The sequence below is a fragment of the Candidozyma auris genome, chromosome 3 (assembly GCF_003013715.1).
Source record: "Candidozyma auris chromosome 3, complete sequence".
NCBI lineage: Eukaryota > Fungi > Ascomycota > Pichiomycetes > Serinales > Metschnikowiaceae > Candidozyma > Candidozyma auris.
In genome coordinates this window covers 1,954,767-1,970,097 of record NC_072814.1, presented here as the reverse complement: position 1 = coordinate 1,970,097, position 15,331 = coordinate 1,954,767, and the positions used below count along the sequence as shown (strand labels likewise).

Below are 15,331 nucleotides of genomic sequence, written 5' to 3'. Positions count from 1 at the left end.
GATGGCTGCAAAACTACTCAGGTACTACTTGGAAAACCTAGCTTGTCTAATGTTTTCGCCTATATTATAGTCAGTGGTCTATATTCCTTCTGTTGGCACCGATTGCCCACCCAAGTCCCGAAACAAAGAGGTTAGATAACTTATCACTTGCATGAGAGGTTGTTTTTGAAGCCTCATTCAACAATTTGCCAGCATTCTCCTGAATATGTAGAGTTGGCAATTGTGTCTGTGCCTTGTTGGTTTGCTCACTTTGATTATTGAGTGCGTCGAATGCAGAGTCAATCTCCCTCTCTTTTTGCCTGAGCTGTGATAAAATAAGGCGACTATTATCAACAGAAGAATTAGACGGCCCAATTAGCTTAAGGGTAAGTAGCAAGAGCTCTCTCTGCTTAAGGTAGATTTCGAGCTTTCGTTTATCATGTGCGTCATCATCATCATTGAACCAGTCCGGCGAAACGTATTTTGCAGCTTGATAGAACGTAAGCCAGTAATTGTTAAGGCTAGGGTTTTCTTCAGTCGCGTAATGATCAAAAAGCATCTTCGAATTCTTGTAGGCAAAGTCGAAATTGTTGTCAATAAGGGCTGATTCGATGCATGCAGACTGAATCCTAGCGAAAGGAACGTGTGATACATCAATACCTAAGTATATGGCCAAGTCATTGACAATGCGGTAAAGCTTTTCGTACGCATGATATGATTTAGGATTCTGCTCCAAGACGTGTGACACAATTGCGAATGGCGTGAAGTTTTCATTATCGTCCGTTCTTGAGATCTTTGTGAGTATCTGCAGAGGCTTGGCGGAGCCTCTGCCATCAAGAGAGAGCTTGAAGTTCTTTAGACTATGAAGAGCTTTGAGTAGATGTTTCAATTTCACAATATGCTGCTTGTGGATCTCATCTAGTTTAGCACTCGAAGAAAGACAACTTAAAAAGCTCACGCATTCTGTTGCCTCCTTTAGATGTCCCGATCTTTCATCCAAACTTGAGGCCTCTTCGAACTCGAACTTGAATTTCTTTAACACGACTTCGAACACTTCATTGGCATAATGCATAAGATTTTCTTCGTAAAATTCTGATGCAGCAGAATACAAACTAGAGCCAATTAGTCTTTCAAAGATAAGATGATTAACTTCTTTCTTGAGACCTTGGTCTTCTTTGACAAACGCGGATGTTATGAGTCTCACGGAATGAAGAAGTTTTTCATGGTTGGACGATTTGAGATGGGCAAGGACGCGAAGAATCTCTTTTTTAATCAACTCCACGTCAGTAAGACCACTTTGACTGAGCTTGAGATATTTCAGGACAGTGAGCCCATTGACCGGATACACCTGGCAGCATGTTGCAGTGACATTCTTCAAGTAAGCCAAGCAACTCTGCAAATTCAGCATGAATAGTGGACGGAGTGGGTTATCCAAGCTCGTGCTAAAGCCGCGGAATGAGGAATAAGAGGGTAAGTTATCAATATCGATACCCCCAGGTAGAAGCGGCCCACTAGAATATGTAACATCAAACTCTTCAATAAGCACTGTAACAGAGTCGTCTATCATATCATACGCCCTCGAAATATCCACTGAAGCAACAGATGCCTCGCCATAAAGCGCAAAATAGTAAATGAGAGCAATATAGTACCTCACTGATGCCGTGATAGACTCAGATGGCATTTTCATGCCGCGATAGGAAGTGAAATTCAAAATGCTCTCTATAGTGGTACGAGATGTGGATAGCCTAGCCAACCAAGACTGATAATTTTTATCGCTGAACGCCCATTCCAAAAGAGGGGTGATATCAGCATTGTAGAATAAACTCACGGGCAAAAGGACACCAGAAAGCATCTTCTGAGGAGACCACGGAACATGAGACTTTTTCACTGCTTCACCATGAGGGTGAAGAAAGAAATCAACTGTCTCAAAAAATGATACTCTGCTAAGGTAGTCATATGAGACAGTGTTGGGATCCATCGTGGCACCATACTGGCGCCTAAAGTAATTATAAGGCCTCACGATTCCATTGTACCACTCCTCAAAGTGTTGGGAGTCACCCACAGACTGACACAAAAAGTCATATTGCTCCAAATCGGAAGTGAATCTTGAGAGTTCAAGAAGCTTAGCCATGGCGAAACTAGCGTAGGTTTCACAGGACGTGTAGTTTAAATTTTTGCTCCTCTGAGCATACTCGGCCTCCAAATTTGATGAAGCCCTTATGACAGACTCGTCATCCTCAGGCAAGTTCACCGAGAATTCACGAATAATCCACAGCAAAGTATCCTCCACATCATCCATAAGCTCACTAATTTCAAGCAGCGAGTTTTGCAGATCACGACGTAGTAGCGCTTTGGCAAAGTCAACTAGAACCTTCAATTCGACATTTATAGGGCTGACTCCAAAAATAAAACTTCTCAAAAGATTCGGCGTGTTGATGCAGCGTAGTTGCCCAGTCTTGCTTAATGGCACAATTCTTGCCATCAAACTTTCGATATGCTCAGGATGGGTGGCTAGGACATCATTGACCGCTAAATATAGCTGGGCATCGAGGAAGTCGAGCTCAGAGATGCCAGAGTTCAGCATTCCTTTTGTGGAGTAGCTTTGGTGATCTTTCAGTACCTAGTAGTTCTTTGTGCGCACTAAATGTTAAATTGAGTTCAGTGAAGATCAGTATACTACTACTAAAAAAAAAGTACACCAACACCTAAAACAAAAAATAGATTCACTTTATATTATCTTCAAATCTGAGGAAACGAGTAAGCATCAAGTATTAGCATTCTAAAGCAGTGAGTCGGAGTACACGTCTGTTTGCTTAGTTTCCACGTGACGAGACCGCCTATCTACGCCTTTACTAGCATACGCTTCTCATCTGTTTATCGTACACCTTTTCACCCTGGTTCATCCAAACTCATGCTACACAGAAGCAAAATTATATGAATTCCTTTCTGTCACGTCTTGTCTTCCGCATTCCGCTATATCCACACTCCATTTGTCTTCGTCGGTCTTTTATGAGCGGTTCCCAGGCTGCAACCACATCTTCAGTTGAGAACAACCCTTGGAGGGGGCTCGTGCCCACACAGGACACTTTGAATATTCTCCAGGGCGTTGATCTTACTTCTTTTGATGAATCCCAACAGTCACATCAGGAACATGGAAGTTTTTCCGATGATCCTTTTGATTCGCAAGACCTTGTAGGTCTATGTACCCACTCTGACGCTCCTCCAAACGTTTCCGTGAAAACAGGCACAAATGGTCTACAAGACAGGCTACCGTCATCACCACTTTTTGTTAGAGCGGAATCCCTGCCTCAAGGTCTGCAAAATGCTCTCCAAAAATCAAGCACGATACAATCAGAACCAAAGTCGAAGTGTTCCTCCCCTCTTCGTCCTACTTCTCCACAGGTCAAGGTTGAGATGTCTTCTCGATTAACACTGCTACAAGGGTCTCCACAGAAGAAGAGACCAAGAATTGAGAGTGCAAGAACTTTCAGCACTGCTGCTGGGCAGGAGTCAACTGCAGAATCACCACAAAATCCAATAAACCACAATTCCAATACACACAGCGGTCTTCGAAAAGTGCCACTATCGAATCCCACCATACAGCTAGCTACACAAAAGCCGATGCACATAGCATGGGAGCAAGATCCTCGCTCCCAGGCCCAAATTGCTACAAGAGCGAAGAAGGTCGTTCCCTTCATCTTATCGCGAGAGCAGAAGTATGTTATGGATTTAGTACTCAAAGGTGAATCTCTATTTTTCACAGGGTCTGCAGGTACCGGTAAGTCTGTGTTACTCAAAAAGATCATCAAAGAGCTAAAATCCAAATATTCGCCAGACAAGATCGCCATCACTGCCTCCACAGGGTTAGCCGCTCATCATGTCGGCGGCACAACCGTTCATAGCTTCTCAGGCATTGGTTTGGGCAACAGCGACATAAATACCCTATTAAAACAAGTGAAACGCAATCGTGCAGCGTTACAGCGATGGAAGAATATTAGAGTTTTAATTATAGATGAAATATCGATGATCGACGGTCGCCTCTTGGACAAACTAGACAAGATAGCTCGAAATCTTCGCAGGAAGAAGGATGTTCCTTTCGGTGGTATTCAGTTAGTGTTATCTGGTGACTTTTTCCAGCTCCCGCCGGTCAGTAAGACCCAGTATAACGCTGATGGTACAGCACACAAAGACGATGCGATGTTTGCGTTTGAATCCGATGCTTGGAATGAGTGCATTAAATCCTCAATTATTCTAGAAGAGGTGTTTCGTCAGAAAGGTGACGAGAAATTTATCGAGATGCTTAATGATATGAGAAATGGACTCGTCACTGCGGAATCTGAGAGGGAATTTTTGCGTTTATCCAGACCTCTATCTTGTCCAGCAGGAATTGTACCAGCAGAATTATATGCGACTAGAAGTGAGGTTGATAGAGCCAATAACCTTCAACTCGCCCGTCTAGAGGGGGAGACATATTTATATGAAGCCATTGATAGTGGGACTCTTTCATCAACGGTGAAGTCAGCAATTTTGTCCAACTTTTTGGCACCTCCACGCTTACATCTCAAGAAAGGCGCCCAAGTTATGTGCTTGAAGAACTTTGAAGATGGTCTCGTGAACGGCTCAATAGGAAAAGTTATCGAATTTGTCGACCGAGATGTGTACATGGGTCGCGAGATGATGGAGCAGCACCCAGATTTGGATTACCAAGAATACAAAGCAAAGCTTCTCAAAAAGAAAATTGAAGTGTCCTCACTGCTGCCAGTGAAGGGAGAAGAACAAAATTATGTCAAAAAGGAATCCATGCTTGACAACGTCTTTGATTTCTTTTATGATGATAATTACGATGTTGAAGATAAGCCGACAGAGGAGAGCAAAGAAAGACTTGACCCGTTTGAGGAAAATCGCCGTCGCAAGATAAGGCTATTGGAAAGACTTGAGAAGCTGTCGAGGAAAGCCAAGTATCCTTTGGTAAGGTTCACAAATCCCGACAATGTTACAACCAGAGATGTGCTTATGGAACCCGAGAGGTGGGAGCATGTAAATGAGAACGATGAAGTCTTGGTGTCTCGTTTGCAGCTTCCATTAATGCTAGCATGGGCTTTATCAATCCACAAGTCTCAGGGTCTCACTCTATCACATGTGAAGGTCAATTTGGGTCGTATATTCGAGTATGGGCAAGCATATGTTGCTCTTTCTAGAGCTGTCTCTCGAGATTCACTCCAAGTTGTCAATTTTAGAAGTGAAAGGATTCGGTCCAACAGGATAGTCGAAGATTTCTACAAAACGCTCATGACTGTAAATGAACATAGAAACCGTGGCTAAGGTCACTTTAACGGTGTTAAATATATACATAGGATAATGGATTTCATTAGATTATAATTGTCTCACTTTTGCCAACAGACATATATCGTTGGAAAGAAGGATTTGCTCAAACTTATTATAGTCAGCTTCAAGCGATCTCGTTGCTTCTGCATCTTTCTTGCGGACAACATCATCTCGTAACAACACTAAATTAGATGAAGCAGAAGCAGATCTCGAGTCTATGAGCTTTGCGAAGTAAAAGCCAAAAAGATCCAAGTTTGGATTCAACAATCCCAAAAGGTGGGACCTCGTTACGTTTCTTTCAAACGCTGTGGCAGCTATTAAAGAGTCCAATCCAACAATCAACATATTTTGGACGCCGTGATAAGTCTGGCCAAGTAGGTGATGGGGATGTATGCAAAGATGTGTTTTGGTAGTCCTAAAATGTGCTTCAAGGGCATCAATTGAGCGTTCGTTTAAATCATCAAAAGTTTGCATCTGAAGTTCTTGACCATCGGAAGCTGGAATACATTTAAGGTCAACGTATGGGGGCACAACAATCAAGAACGGCATTTTGCTAGTATTGGTAAGATAAAATTTGTGCAATACTTTTTGGAGTAAAACATGAAAACCTGTCTTGTCTCTAACGTCCTCTTGTACCACTCTTTGCGTCAAGAACTTCTTCTGATTGTCGTTCAGACAATACTTCCGAAGCTCTTTGCTTTTTGTTATGGTACTCGAAAGACCGGCAACATACTCCAGCTCTAGAGCTTTGATCTTCGTCTTCTTATAACCGGCTTTACTTTGAGCACAGCCAAGGTAAACAGTTGGAGGGAGCCCCACAAAAGAATCGAGCCAATTTTTTTGGGTACTTAAATCGAGTTCTTCCACATCAATAAGCTTCCTGTCCCTGTAGTGAATGCACTTCTCTTTTCGATAAAAGTCAACAATCTTATACATCAGTGTAAGTGTTTTTTTGTACCCATCGAAATTCGTGTTAAATGGCGACACTGCTTCAGAGACGATACAGAACTGCGGAGGTAAATATGGCAAGTTCCGCTTCACTGAGATAAGTCGCTTCACAAGCTTATCGTCAACTCCTTTTGAGACATCGTCGATCGGTAGTGCCATTACATGTTCGGATGCCGAGAAGGCATAATCGGCACTCGATTCACTTTCAACTTGGTGGAGCCTTTGCGTTAGCTTTTCTTTATACGCAGCCAAATGCTTGATCGACACTTGCTTTACACATTCGATAAGCTTAGAGCGAATTCTACCCTTCTCACCCTTTTGCATGAAATGTTTGTTATCCTCTCCACCACCAGTACTGCTCACCATGAAATCAAAATCGTCCAATGCAAGGAGACGCAACGAGAAGAAAATATTCGGAGTAGTAGTGAGAGCCTGTTCTAGTCCAGAAGGTGTCAGAACGAGGACTTGAGGAAACTCAATCTCCCCTGTAAATGTCTCAGAAGTGTTGCCTTCGCTGTCCACGAATCGAGCCTTGAACGGCTCATACCCAATCTCTGACTCTGCGGTTTCTCTCGAAGGACAACATTCTTTCGGTAGATCCTCGATGAGACTGCTTATATACAATCGATATTTTTCAACGAGCAAGTCTGTGGGAACAACAATTAAGGTATCTAGAAACCTTCTCAGCTTAAGCGGTGCATGTGTGAGCGCTCTATTCACAGACAATGCGGCAATTGCTAGAGTCTTACGCAGTTGAGCAGTTCCGCGAAGAAGTAAGTTATTCTTTGCTCTTATAACGTCCCAAATTGCCCGTTGCTGCGGAGAATACTCCAGCTCGTGAGGCTGTCGATGAAGTTTCTGTATAAGATGATTAAAGTTTGCTTCCACTTTGGGCACAAGTATCATTCTTCGGGAATTATCGGCTAGAGCCTTCACAGTCTCTAGCTGCTCTGCTCTATCATGATGAATTAGCCTTGCAAATATTCGAGCTTTCGCTATGTTCCTTAGTAGTAGCATCTACATATTGATAACTTGCGATGCGCATCGCAATGATTATCTGGGGTATAGTGTGGATTATACTATACATGCAATTTAAATAGAGTTTCTTCTGAACATACTCTTTGAAGGATGGCCCTCTTTCAGTTTCAAGTTTGAAACACCTGCAAATTTGGGCAATTTGCCTTCTCTTGCCCACTTGCCGATGATTTCATCAGCATACGCCAATCCCACATTGTAGATCTCGTCAAACTTCATGAAGTCTAGTGTCGCATAGTCGTCGATTGGGGGTCTGAGATACATGATTCCAGGCATTTTCTTAGCTGCCTCGAGAGCATTCACACTAGCAACATACGCCAAGCGCAATTGGATGTCCATCATGTTAGGTACATCAGGGTGCTTGGAAAATGGATTCCAGCGATTGAAGAGAACCCAGAACCCCGAAAGTGTATCTCCATAATTCATTGGAGTTCTGTCATCCACAGAACCAACATCCACAGCCACAATGTGCTTTGCACCTCTCACTTTCATCTCCATTACTGGAAGATTATCAAGGTACCCACCGTCTAAAAGCATCAGCCCGTTGTAGGTAATAGGCGGTAGAAGACCAGCTAATGACATCGAAGCTCTTATGAAACGCCAGGCATAACCTCTTTCGTGGATTTCCATTGTAGAGTTGGTGATGTTCGTTGAATTACAGAAGTAACGAATCCAAAAATCCTCAATCTCATGTACACCAAAAACCTTCCAAATACCTCGGTTGAACTCATGACCTGTGATGTACGATGTCACTGGATACGTTAAATCGAAGAGCATCCTCCACACTGCTCCAATTCTTCTTGAGAATTTTTTCGTCATACCGTAGATTGACACGATATTATTCTCTTTCGCATACAAGCCACCGACAAAAGACCCAATGGATGTACCTCCGATCAAGTCTACTGGAATACCGTGCTTCTCAAGGGCAGTCACAACGCCTACATGGGAAATACCCCTCGAACCTCCGCCACCAAGTACCAAGCCAACAGCTTCATTTGACAAAATCCTCGCCAATCTCATGAAGTCGTTCTTGTATAACACTGGGACATCGTCAGCTTTATTGACACGGTTATTGAGTTTGATCAAAGAGTTCATGGCCCTAGATTTCACGTTCTCAAACTTCATCTTTATGTTAGGGTTCGCCTTGGTACTGAGTTTGACGGCCAAGTCAGTAAGCATATTCTGCTTCTTCTTAGCAGGCTTCTCGTTATGTTGCTTAATGACCTCCATGTGGATATGATGATGACCCTGAACCCATATTCTGTTTTTAAGCCAAATGCTTGTTGACCCTGGGAACACAGATGGCTCAGGATGGAGCAAACACAATTCCGTTCTGGCAGTAGTTTTGAGTTTTAAGAGGAGTCTCTCATAATCACCAACATTCGCCGCTGTCTCATAATCTTCGGCATCAGCCAAGAGAAGTATGCAATCACCTTGTGATATACACGTTGATGTCCATGACGACTTCAATGGAGAGTCACAAATGTAAACAACTGTCTGATACTCCTCTTCAAGATATGCAAAGTAGCCCGAAAGTCTAAGTTGAGCAAGTCTTTCATCAAACGCGTGTCTACCCAAGTGAGACAAGGTGGAGGTTCGATCCAAAGCGATAACATGACGATCAAGAGCCTTGAGAGCATGTACCAATTTATCCGCAAACTCTCTTACCGGCAAACCATTCGTTGTTGGCAATATGGTGATTGTTTTGTAGTCATTGTTTATCTCAGCGAACGAACTTTTCGAGGTTGTTGCAATAAGAGTGTTTGTTCTATCTCTCTTGCTAGCCTCGAGACTCCTGTTTGCCACGATTCTTGACACCTTTACCATGATAGATGGGTTCTGCAATGAGAGCATTTCGAATAATGTTCTTGGAATTCTCGCTGTCTCAGAGTCTCTAACAGCAATGAGAGAATTTGTTCGTCTGGAAGCGGTAAGCACCTCAACCTCACCAATGGATGCGCCATGCCCGTACTCACCGAGCACCTCGAAATCATCATCATCTTGGTGATGCTTTGGCACGTTCGATTCGTCGATAAGGTTCTCGCTTGGAACGTCATCATCGTTATCAACCTTCATTTTTTTGTTCTTAACAACTCTAAAACGACCGCTAAGGACGACGTGAAACCCGTTCGCTAGGTCACCCTGAGAGCATAAAACTCCACCAGCAGGTATGTGACACCATTCAAGAGCAAAGTCAATAGTTACAATAAGGCTTGGAAGTAAACTCTTGAGCTTTGCCGCAACCGGAAGTTGAAGGAAATAAAACTTATCCGTCAAGCGAGTGAGGTCATTCTTCGAAATGTGAGCAACAATTGCACCTTCATCTTTTGATGATTTGATGGAGACCAATGAGCGAATGCCCACAATAGAACTGAGGTACCCGGCAAGACCTCCTGGCTTCACAGAGTAAAGGCGCTTGCTCACAGACTCATACTTATTGTCTTTGTGAGAGTCATGAATAATGTCCAAACCGCCGTGAATCACGTAGAATAGGCCAGGACTAGGCTCGTTTTGCTGAACAATAACATGGCCCGGTTTGTAGTACTTCACCTCAATATGTTTGCTGAAGGCATTCTTGACAGTGGAGAAGTTCACCTCGGAAGATGAAGGAGGTCTGTCAGAAGCGCTTAATCCATTAGCTTCTGATTGATCTGTCTTCGATGAGTGATGAATAGTGTTATAAAACTTCTGAGAATTGTGAGATAATGAGGTTCGGTACCCCAAGTATGGAGAGGAAAACGATGATGATCTTTCTTTACCGGCATCAAAGATGTTCCTCTCGATACTCACGGGTAAAGAGTGATCGCTCATCAACGAGGAAAGCCCGACCATAGAAGAATCTGCAGATATTTGGCCATTCGCAACACCGGACATATTCAATTGCGAGGAATTCTCATCAATGCCCAAAAGTTTAAATAAGTTCTCGACAATAGCAATACGTAAAGAAGTTTCTTCCGTCTCTTCCCTTTCATCAGAAAAAGATCTATTGCGTATGTTCTCCTTTCTTGTTAAACTTGATTTTTTCAAAACCGGTGACACGCGATACTTCGAGATCTCATTCGGGTTTGGATGCCTCTGACTATCCCAGCTAGTCAATGTTCCACTTTCATCTGACATTGATGAATTCTGCAACTTACCGTAATCTGAAGTTCTTGAAAGAGGTACTGATGAGAGCAAATCACCAGGATGCGAGGGCTTAGAGCGACTAGCGAGAACAACATACCTAGAAGAGCTTTCACGATGGAGAACTTTTTGCCTCTTCTTGGATTTAGAGAGAATGTGTGTGGAATTCTCCAACTCACCATCGCGCTCATCTGCTCTTTGATGATTGTAATTCTCGATAACACCATCGTATAAGTAACTAGGCAACTTGCACTCTTCGTTTATTGCGTTCAACGCAATTTCTGCATCAAAGACCTCGCGTATAAGACCAAGGTACGTGTTGACAGTGTTCATAGTGACCTTATACAAACGCGTGAGAACCATAGTTACGATGTGCGAAGTCGCCTTAGGATATCTAGTTTGCACTCTCTGAAATGCCAGCCCGGGAATTATTGCAATTGTTGCTGTGGATGGGTAACCGTTATTAGAAGTCAGCGGCTTTGGTCTCGCAACAACCTCGGGCAATTCATCGTAGATAGGGAAGCTGCCATGTTCTAAAGGAGTTCCCACGGTAGACTCGCCCAGAGGTTGCTGCGTGGCGTTGATACGAGGAGAATTGAAATAGTTGCGCAGATCGTCGGGCTTACCTTGCAGAGGACTCGTAGAACGATCTGGGCTTAATGAGAGTGGCTCAATTGGGGTAGAGGTACTCGAGTGTCTCGAGTTGAACCGGCTATGCAACATTGGCTTGGGACGGGCAATATTTGCTCGTCTCAGTTGAGACAGTGGGGGGCCAAATGCTGGCGAGGAAATTGCAGTGTTTCTCGTATGAAAAAGGTCCAAAGTACTCAACAAAGACGAGAGAGCAGACCCACTCTTGACCTCATTGAGGAGCTGATAGTGCTGGCCCCTGATGATCAAGATATCGTCCTTATCAGCCTTATCATTGTCCTCGTCAAACTCAAAATGAGCACCGTGTTTATCTTGCATTTTAGTGTACACCTGAACAGTTCCCTCCACCACGATCGAGAAGCCCAACTTCTCATCCAAATACAATATTTCGTCTGCCTCAAGACGCTGCGTAGTCATGTTCTTGGTCAATTCATGAAACACGGGCCGCTCAAGGTACCCAAACACCTTGATGGCACTTAGAAACTCATCCAAGTACGTCTTAGACCTATCATTGCCTCTTCTTTTGCGCAGCTCTGTCACGTAATCGATGCCCCGGGTGTTGTGCCCAAGGTTTTCCTGTTTAGGCGGAAGAGTGTCCTTCGAGTAGCGTGTAAGATACTTATGTCTCACAATAAAGTAGCACAAAGACACAGTGACTACCAAGCCTATCAATATAGACAGAAGGGACAAGGTGATTTGAAAGCTCATCTGAAGCATGTTCAACACTATTGTCGGGATGATCACCACCACATAGTTCATGATCTTGAAGAACACCCACAGCCAATACCATAGAGATGCGGTGAAAAAGGTGATTGAGGAAACCGAGTCCTTGGCTGGAGGAAGGTACTCCAACGCCAAAGACGACGTGAGAGTCGACGCTACTGCCTCAACGGTGTCCACGGGGTCCATTGCAGCTTTACAATTGGAGGTGTGGTATTCAAGCACGTGGAGGTTGGATGTTGCTATGAACCATGAATTTTCTACTAGAGTGCGGGTGGGGCGGCGTTTAAATAGACTAGCTCACTGAGAGAGGTGGTATACAGAAGATAGAATTTCGCACCCATTCTTTACCCTCTCCATCTTCATCTGAAGTCTAAATTCACAAAAGCCCTACATACTCTAAACTCACTTAGTGTCGTAATTGGCGGGCAAGGCGTTGAAACGACGAAGAATACGCTCGACCCCATCCATGCCTTTCTCTAATTGAGGCAACTCAGGTCCATAACTGATACGCACATAATTGTACCAGATCACGTCCTCTAGTCTACTCAAGTTCTGAGGGTTGATTAAGAAGAAAAAGCCAGGCACAACGATCACCTTCTCATGGAGGCACTCATGGAAGAAACCCAAACAGTTGCTAAGCTTTCCTGGCAAGTGCGAGAGATTGAGCCACAAGTAAAAAGTCGAGTTAGGAATGTTCTTTTCGCTAAATGGGAACCCCATGGCACTTAGACGATTGATGATGTAGTCTCTCTTCATCTTGAAATGCAACTGAAGGGCCTTCATCTCAGCCTTGACCGCCAATGGCTTCAAGAAATCGATGGCTGCGTATTGGAAGGGAGCATTGGAGCCACCATCCAAATACGACCCAGCGGAACTCAAGGCGTTGATGTACTCTTCAGGACCTAAGATCCAGCATATACGCCATCCAGGCAACCTGAATGCCTTGGTGAGCCCGTTCAAGATCAATACTGGGTCTTTGTTGACATCCTTGACGTACTGAGCCGAGGAAATCGACGACCCCGTGCACCCATCGTCGTAGTAGTAGTGCGAGTAGAATTCGTCCATGATCAAAAGGCACTTTTCTCTACAAATTTTATGGAGTCTTCTCAACTGGTCGGGTGTCATACACCTGCCAGTGGGGTTTCTAGGGTTCGAGGTGAGAAATGCAGAAACACCACGCTTCAACTCGAGATCGATGTGGTTCAAGTGCATCTCATAGTTGTCCACCTCGTCTAATGGCACTGGAATGGGGGAGAAGTTCTTGAAAAGCGAAAGCATCTCTGCGTAGGCAGTGTAGTCGGGAAGAAAGAACGACAAGTAACAATCGCTGATGATCGAGGCGATTCTGATCAAGCCTGCTCTGCCGCCAGGCACAATACACACGTTCTTGTAAGTATACTTAGACTCCTTCCCTTCACGATAGAGGGAATTATACAAGTTTGCCACGGCCTCACGAAGCTCTCTGACGCCTGCAGTGGGCGCATACTCTCTGCTGATGTCGGGAACTTCTATCAGCTTAGGGCGTTTGAAAGAACCAGGGATCGTATCGCCATGTTCTGGAGCACCCTGGCCCAAATTGGCCCACGAGTCGTCGCCGTTGCCCTTGAAGCCGTACTCATTAGCCCTCTCTGTGACCCACAACACACCTGTTGAAGACTGTTTCGTGTTCATGGCCGGTTTGTGGATCTCCTCGTTGAAGGCAGGTCTGGGAACTGGAATAGGCGAGCTTTCTCTGCCATTCTCCGACATCGAGAGTTTTCGAAGCAAATTCTGATGATGAACACGCTGCTGGCCTCCCAAGGAGTTCAGAGGAGTTGCATGGTGAGGAACACGAGGGGTGGGCGAGTCCAAGTGAAGATTCAGCAAGTGCGTCTGAGAGCCATTGGTGAGTTTCTCCAAAAGGGACGATGCTGAGCGCCGAAGCGGTTGCGGGAGGGTCGATTCGAGACGCTCGAATTCGGAAACAGACTCGCTGTCTGAGCCGTAAGGGTCCATGTTGGGCTGTGAGTATAGTTGCAGTAGAAGTAGTGGTGGTCGTTGAAGCGGAAATTTCAATTATGGGGTACATGCGCAGAGCCGGTAGGCCGGTAGCGGCCGGGCTAGAGGAAGTCAAAGCCTGGTGGAAAAAAGAGTGCTTCGATGAATTGTTTAGAGGAAAAAGAGTTGAGATGATTTTTGGTTAGCTTTAGTGGGATGTTACAAAAAAAATATTAAGAAGGAAAAAAAAAAAAAAATGATAGGTGAATGGTGTTGTTAATCAGTGGATTCTGGGCATCCTGGGAAGCAACTATGACACAATTGGGTAGGGTGAGATATGAGCAGTCGTTTGAGTGCAAAATCTCAGCAGGCAGTGAAAATGGAAAGGAAGAATTATTGGGCGTTTGGGCTATGTTGAGAATAAATACTTCGATGATTTCGTAGCTTGCAATTATAACGACGAGCTTGTTTTTCGTTGTACTTATTAGATTTAGGTTGTGAGGTCTCTGATTTAGGTTGAGAAGTCTCTCGCGGAGCACGGAGAGCCACTATAATACAGCAGCAAAACTCAGAATACGCAGGGGTAGGTGGTTATGCTTAAAGGTAGTGAGGACTGATTAACATCATTTTAGATTATTTTTTTTTTTTTTTTTTTCTTTTCTAAACGGGTCGCTTCCACCTAATTTACGGCGAACTGAGCCTGGCTGAGAAGTTCGAAAGGGATAAAGATCGGCACATGGCCACCAATTGGTATGAAAACTTTGCATAAGTCGTTTCAATCACCAGCTTCATATTACATCGTCGTTCACTGTTCTTGTAGGTAATCCCTAGGCGCTCGAGTTCACTGTGGAGCCATTGACACTATCATAACTAGGCGGCCATTAGGTCACTCAATTGGCCAATAGGAAGACAAATTTAAACCCTGGTAATTCGAATCTCCACCCTTCGTGTCTTTATCACTATGTGGGCTATCTCAGTGTCTCAGATTTAGTACTCGCACATGTCTCAGAAACCCCAAATATCTTCCCACGACACACCCTTGGAACACAGAAGTGCACTATCATATTCCAGTCATATATCATTCAGATTGTTCGCCTACACTTTTACCAGTACAAGTCAATCTACCCTCTTTTTCCAGCCTGCACCCCCCACCATCACTTCCTCTGCCTCCTCCAGCATTCCAGCGCCAGTGTATGCCACACAATGCTCACTCTCCACTCCCCTATTCCCAGCTTTTGCGAACAATACTGGAGGTGAAATTCTAATTGGAGAATATTAAAAATTTCTCTTCCCCTTTCACGTGAGTCTCTTCGAGCTCATCCAGCCTCGGGACTTGGATTTCACTGCATCATTGGCTTCTCGGGGCTAGTCACTTTTGGTCACTTTTCGCAGCCAGTGGATCCTCGAGGAGTCTCGCACTGGCCTGGAGAAACGTTAATCTGGAGCCTGGGGTGTTGAACCGCCATGCAAAACAGGTGCTCGACCCCTTTTTATTTTCCCTTTTTTTTTCTTTTTATTTGTTCTATAAACAAATCTCTACCTAAGCTTTGCGTTGTCCATTGCCATGTAC

General features: G+C 44.3%; 5 protein-coding genes across 5 annotated transcripts; 1 reads left to right on the top strand and 4 right to left on the bottom strand. All coding sequences in view use genetic code 12, as the record gives it.

The window, feature by feature from the left end:
• Positions 1-70: 70 nt before the first annotated feature.
• Positions 71-2,563, bottom strand: CJI96_0003523 (uncharacterized protein; the record flags this gene model as incomplete). The annotated part of the gene is made up of 1 exon (XM_029032644.2): positions 71-2,563. One exon carries the CDS (start codon positions 2,561-2,563, stop codon positions 71-73), a length of 2,493 nt encoding a protein of 830 aa, XP_028892959.2.
• A 425-nt stretch (positions 2,564-2,988) lies between these two features.
• Positions 2,989-5,301, top strand: PIF1 (DNA helicase PIF1; the record flags this gene model as incomplete). The annotated part of the gene is made up of 1 exon (XM_029032645.2): positions 2,989-5,301. The coding sequence occupies one exon, from the start codon at positions 2,989-2,991 to the stop codon at positions 5,299-5,301; it is 2,313 nt and encodes a 770-aa protein (XP_028892960.2).
• Positions 5,302-5,352: 51 nt separating this feature from the next.
• On the bottom strand, positions 5,353-7,158 carry CJI96_0003521 (uncharacterized protein; the record flags this gene model as incomplete). The annotated part of the gene is made up of 1 exon (XM_029032646.2): positions 5,353-7,158. The coding sequence occupies one exon, from the start codon at positions 7,156-7,158 to the stop codon at positions 5,353-5,355; it is 1,806 nt and encodes a 601-aa protein (XP_028892961.2).
• A 186-nt stretch (positions 7,159-7,344) lies between these two features.
• On the bottom strand, positions 7,345-11,970 carry CJI96_0003520 (lysophospholipase; the record flags this gene model as incomplete). The annotated part of the gene is made up of 1 exon (XM_029032647.2): positions 7,345-11,970. One exon carries the CDS (start codon positions 11,968-11,970, stop codon positions 7,345-7,347), a length of 4,626 nt encoding a protein of 1,541 aa, XP_028892962.2.
• A 216-nt stretch (positions 11,971-12,186) lies between these two features.
• On the bottom strand, positions 12,187-13,779 carry CJI96_0003519 (uncharacterized protein; the record flags this gene model as incomplete). Its single annotated transcript, XM_029032648.2, has 1 exon — positions 12,187-13,779. The coding sequence occupies one exon, from the start codon at positions 13,777-13,779 to the stop codon at positions 12,187-12,189; it is 1,593 nt and encodes a 530-aa protein (XP_028892963.1).
• Between the last annotated feature and the right edge of the window lie 1,552 nt (positions 13,780-15,331).